General features: G+C 39.6%; 1 protein-coding gene across 1 annotated transcript in view; it reads right to left on the bottom strand.

Annotated features, from left to right (window-relative positions):
* Window positions 1-1849: 1849 nt before the first annotated feature.
* The window catches only part of EIF4E3 (eukaryotic translation initiation factor 4E family member 3), a 16377-nt gene continuing 12815 nt past the window's right edge, over window positions 1850-5411 (bottom strand). Inside the window, exons 7-8 of the mRNA XM_009283374.1 lie at window positions 3833-3988; window positions 1850-3312 (exon numbers count right to left, since the gene is read on the bottom strand). Coding sequence (XP_009281649.1) covers window positions 3266-3312; window positions 3833-3988 — 203 coding nt within the window. The 3' untranslated portion in view covers window positions 1850-3265. The remainder of the gene's footprint in view (window positions 3313-3832; window positions 3989-5411) is intronic.

The following is a 5411-nucleotide window of genomic DNA, read 5'->3' on the forward strand; positions in this document are numbered from 1 at the left end:
TGAGGCGCTGAGGGACATGGTTTAGTGGGTGGTGGTGTTGGGTTGACGGTTGGGCTCGATGATCTTAGAGGTCTTTTCCAACCTCAATGATTCTATGTTGAAATGCCAGCAGAAATTCATATTGAGAGGAAGTTTTAGGCTCTTATTTGACATCCATGTAAACAACGTAGATAATTTTGAAGTAGTGGGGGGGTTCATTCAATCAAGTTCAGTAACGTAGATAGATCTCCAGGTGAAAATAATCAATATTTAAAAGACTAAAAAAATTCACTGTTCAACATCATTTGGTATAAATACATCTGTGCTACGGAGATCAGTAGGGATGAAAGGACAGTTGAAAAATTCTACAAAGTCTTTAAATTAATGGTTGCAAAATTCCAATATGCAATTTGTCATGTTCCTGTAAACTTGCATTACCCATTTTGATTCAAGCCCAGTTTTGGATTGTGGCATATGATATGCTGAATTTTAGTCAGAAGATATCCATCAACTCAGATGCTAAGTAATAATAACAATTATCATCAGAATTAAGCCATACAGGAAAATCTCTAGTTTTATAGACTAGGGATTTAGAACGATGGAAAATTGACAACAGTTCATAATGTGGACTTTGGTGGTCAATGTGCAGCTACCCTGTCCTACGGCCAGGATAAAGTCTCTCTCAACCTCTACCTGATGTTCGAGCAGAGAGGTCTTTAATATAAAAATGCTACGCAAGGCAACTACAAAAAAATAAATTTCCTTCAATAGGATGAATAAAGTAATATCTTAAATTAGCAAGTTCCAGTGACATCACCAGATCGGCCACTTCTGCCAGCAGATCCAACTCTACTGAAGTCAACATCCGTGCACAAATGAACCTGGAGGAGAGGTAAGAGGCTCTGGCTTGTTTCCAAAAGTAAAAGTAAGCGAAGGGTGAGGTATGCGATTAATTCCCCGTCAGTATTCCAGCCACATTTCCTCCAAAACCAGGAAAGTATTTCAAGTGAGAAGTCTTGCTCATCCAGCTGTGGAAAACATTTTTCCTCAAAGTTTTCTACCCCTCACTTCTCCGAAGTCACTTTTTGACTCTATCACGCAGGCCTGGAGGCTGTCCGTGTACACCACACCTGCAAATACCAGCCAGCACTTCGCTGGTAACTGACGTCCCGGGGCCTCCCTCTACCCATTCCCTGGAGAAAGGGGAACCCCACTCATTGCAGATAAAAATGAGGGTCGCAGCAACAAGTTCATTTCACCTTGCAGGGAAAGCACCTTCCCACATTCCCTTATTTCTCAAGGAGGCTGGGTGTCTCCGCATAGGAGTCGATGGGTGACGATGTACCTACAAGAGAAACTACGCTGAGTTTCAACCCTGTTTGTAGTCAAATATAAAACGATTTTTTTTTTAAACAGATCTCAGACAATTTAGAGGTAATCCAAAGGGAGTAATATCATAAAAAGAAATCCTTGAAGCGTTAGATGCATCTTGGAAAGTCACAGTGGTAAGAATTATTCTAAGCAAGGCTAGCTGGGGTATTTCACACACTCTCACTGCAGTGTGAACTGAAAAACATCATACAATTAAACTGGTAATAGTCTCTCTGCTTTTTATTTTGAAACCTCAATCTAACTGCAACTCAAAAATACCTCGTGCTAACTGAATACATACAAGAGATACTACTAATAAACTTCACGCCTCCTTTCTGATTTAACAACACACACAAAAAATCGATTTAAAAATATTTTTAATCTATGAGCAAAACAGATGATAGCTTCTAAGAGAGTAAGTTTTACTGAAAAACACAAAGGTTTAAAAAAGCAGGACCGGTAATATTTAATCTCAGAAAGCAAATACAGAAGCAAGATATTTGGATTTTAGAAAATTTGTTTAATTAATAATGCTCATTAACTGCACAGTTTTAATTCATAAATACAGATGAAGTTATAAAAAACAAAATCTCAAATGTGCGATCCTTATTTTTAAATTTATTTGATTTTAATGGCTGCCTCTTAATATAGTAAAGATGTGGAAATCGGTGCAACTTGAACAGTTGCCAAACAAAAGCCTCTTAACAATGAAGTAATGCTCAGTGGAGCGTACGTTCATCTCTACCTTGCAGCTTCTTCTTGTAAAAGGAACTATATCAATCTTCGGTAGTATATTAAAACAAACCAACGCCTCAAAGAATTAATATAGGCAAATAATTAAAGATTAAGGTGTTTTGTATTCACATTCATGCTGCCACACAAAATCCATTTCTTTTCTGTATTTTTTTTTAATTTTTTTTTTTAAAAAGGCCGCTTAGGAAGTCACGATGGCTTGAAACTACACGTGATGGGATCTCTTCCTCTGCACTGAAGTCAACAGCAATTCTGATACTGACCTTTGTGGGTGCAGGCACGGGCCTAAAATACTCAGAGAAGTGTGAGGGATGGATCTAGTTAGTCTAATGCATTGGAAATGATTCATGACACTTTCATGAATGTACAGAAAAATATCACAAGGCGGCATACAATATAAAAACATTAAAAAAATCCACCCCCTCTTCAATAAGAGAGGTGTGGAGTTTGCAGGGTTTCCTCCTGAAAGATTTCTCATTCTAGTCTGAACAAGGGCTCTTCTGAAATCAATACAGTTAAAGCACATTAACATCATCCCACACAGGGTTAGTCCCAATATAAATGTGTTCTCTTTAGTCGCTCGTTTAGTGAACACTTTACTATTTACATTTACAGTATGCGTGCTGTTGTCAGTGCAAGACCAGATTACATTGAATACGAGGATAAATGCAGGGCAATTTCTTTCTCTCTTGGGACAAAACCAGTGAGTAAATCTTAACACGATAGGAATGTTTCAAAATGAAAACTGAAAACACATTTCACCAAGCCAGTATTCCTCTACGTACAGCGCATCCAGGAAAAGCAGCATACCATCTTTGTGCACGTTTGCATTTAACTAAGTACAGTGCAGAAGAAATGAAAGCCTGCTATCTTAATGAAATAGGAACAAATATCATCTGATTGAAACAACAAGTGGCCACAATATCTTTTTAAAGAAACGACGAAGAATTAAAAAAACCCAACCAAGCAAGAAGTAACGTATTGCGCATTTAGCGGTCAAGGCAACTGTTTTTCCTCATTTTCAGTAGCAACAGCCCAGTTTGAAATGTTAGAAACTCAAAAGGGCCCGCTGCGTGTAGCGCTTCCACAGGGCTTCCACCGTCCTTCTCCAGACCACCTCAAAACACCAAGTAACAACGAACGAGCTTGGCACAGGCTGCACTTAACGTTTTCCACATCGGCCTTCAAAAGCGTGATGCTCTCTGTGTGCTGAGGAAGGGCGAAGGGAAAAAAGAATACAAGAACATGCAAACTCTGTCAAGGAGTTGAAAAGATTAAAAAAAAAAGACAAGACAACAATGTATAAAGCAGTCAAGGAAGACACAACATGCCAACGAGTGATCTTTGGGAATATGCTATTCTGATAATACATTTCTATAGAGCCTAAAATAAAGAGATCCCTTAAAATCCCAATTGTAAATGGTTCCTCTAAATGAATACTTAAATTGAACAGCATGTAGTCTTGAGACTTGAAGAGATTTGTCTCACTCATTTTATGAATCAGGCCTATTAAACATGAAACCAAATATATTCTACAATTAAACTAAAAACATCTTATATTTTGAATGATAGCCAACTTGTACCTTGAAGGGACATAATTTTAATGCAATGAGAGATGCTACGTTTCTAAATGGTTAATGATGAATCAGGCAGGATATTCCCACGGAAATACCCTACCAGCGTCGTGTTTCTCTAAGGAAGGTGGAAATCCACAATACGAAATACTTACATTTATAAAAGACCGCTTTAAAAGGTGTGTGTGGCAGAAGTTTATGTATCTTTTCTAAAACTTTTGCTTCACTTGCTAAGGAGGCATTCACGTTCCAGACTTGCACAACATCTTCACGGTCACGAACGCTGACGCTAACCCCTATTACTTCATCATCTGCACAGAAGAAGCATAACCATTAAGGAATACTTTAAAAGTGAGACGTCTAATTTGATACTTATGTATTATGAAACAGTGCCCAAAAGCTGAACAAACCGAAGGAATGAAAAAGAGCAGTCTCCAGTGAGGAGAATACCGATGTTCAAACCAGACAAAATAGTTACCAGAAAGAAACAAACACTGTATTTATAGAAGCTATTGGAAATATTACCTCACAGTGGTTTTAATAAAGTGCCACAGGATTATTCATCTTTGCTATTAGCACTCTTTAACTTGATGAGAAGGGAATCACAAGACTCCCTTCAGCAAGGTTAGCAATGTAAGCTACTAAAGCTAATTTACCTACAGTAATGTCAAAATGGGGTGATGAGGGTGAAACAACTAAAACACCAGGAACAGTACCTAGAGGAGATCAGACACCAGCTTTTCCAGACTTTGCTCTCTTTTTTCTTTACATTTTGTCAAGGCAGCAACGGGGGTGGGGGGGGGGGGGGAAAAAAAAAGGCTAGGAAGTCAATTGATCAACGGATTGACTGCTTGGCTGGCAGCCAGGTCTGCATTTCTCAGGTTATTCACGCTCAGGCTGGATGTTTTCCAGGAGGCTATTGTGAAATTCTCAGGATGCAGCTTCGTGGAGAGCTCAGCCTAAGGCCATGCCATGGCTGGGAGCGGTGGCTGCCTCCAGCAGTGACCTCCACGGCGCAGCTGCACCGCGCATCCTAAGGAAGGGGTCAGTAACAATAATGCAAAGGTGGTGTCAACAGCGCACGGCCAAGGGGACAAGCTACTGCTGCAGGCAGCAGAATGTCATGTATTTGCTTAAACTGACCCTGAGACCACCCTATCAGTATAAAGGGCAGGAACACTCCCTTCTTGACACCAACTCAAGTATGCATACTAAGGATTTTGAAAAGCAACTATTAGAAATGTCTCTCGCAGCTCAAGGATTTCAGACTTGTATTCTGTATCTTCCAACTCTGAAAGTCAGGAAGACAATGAGAGAAATAAACTATTGGAGAAACTCATTCAACAAGACTTTCGTAGAAAAAACAAAGTCACCAAGGTGAATATACCAGCAGCAGCCTACTGCAATATCCCTGCTCTACCATATTAGCTAGGTGTAAGAGAAACTGTTTGAAAAGTTTTTGCTGAACTGCTCTGTGAACCCGAGAAATGCAATTCTTTTCTCTGGAATGATAGAGCAGTGAAGGAACGCTCCTAATGGGATATTCACCGTCACTGCAACAGCCAGTTTAATCAGATATTCATGCTTAGGAGAGAAGTAAATATGGTCAAAAGAAATGGTGGAGAAGTGTCATCTGAACTGAAAAGTAACCAGCTCCCAGAACAACCTTCCCTCTAGGCCAATGGATCAGTGTCGTGGTTTAATCTCAGTCGGCAACTGAGCACCACGCAGCCG

The sequence above is a fragment of the Aptenodytes forsteri genome, unplaced genomic scaffold, assembly GCF_000699145.1.
Source record: "Aptenodytes forsteri isolate BGI_AS27 unplaced genomic scaffold, ASM69914v1 Scaffold262, whole genome shotgun sequence".
NCBI lineage: Eukaryota > Metazoa > Chordata > Aves > Sphenisciformes > Spheniscidae > Aptenodytes > Aptenodytes forsteri.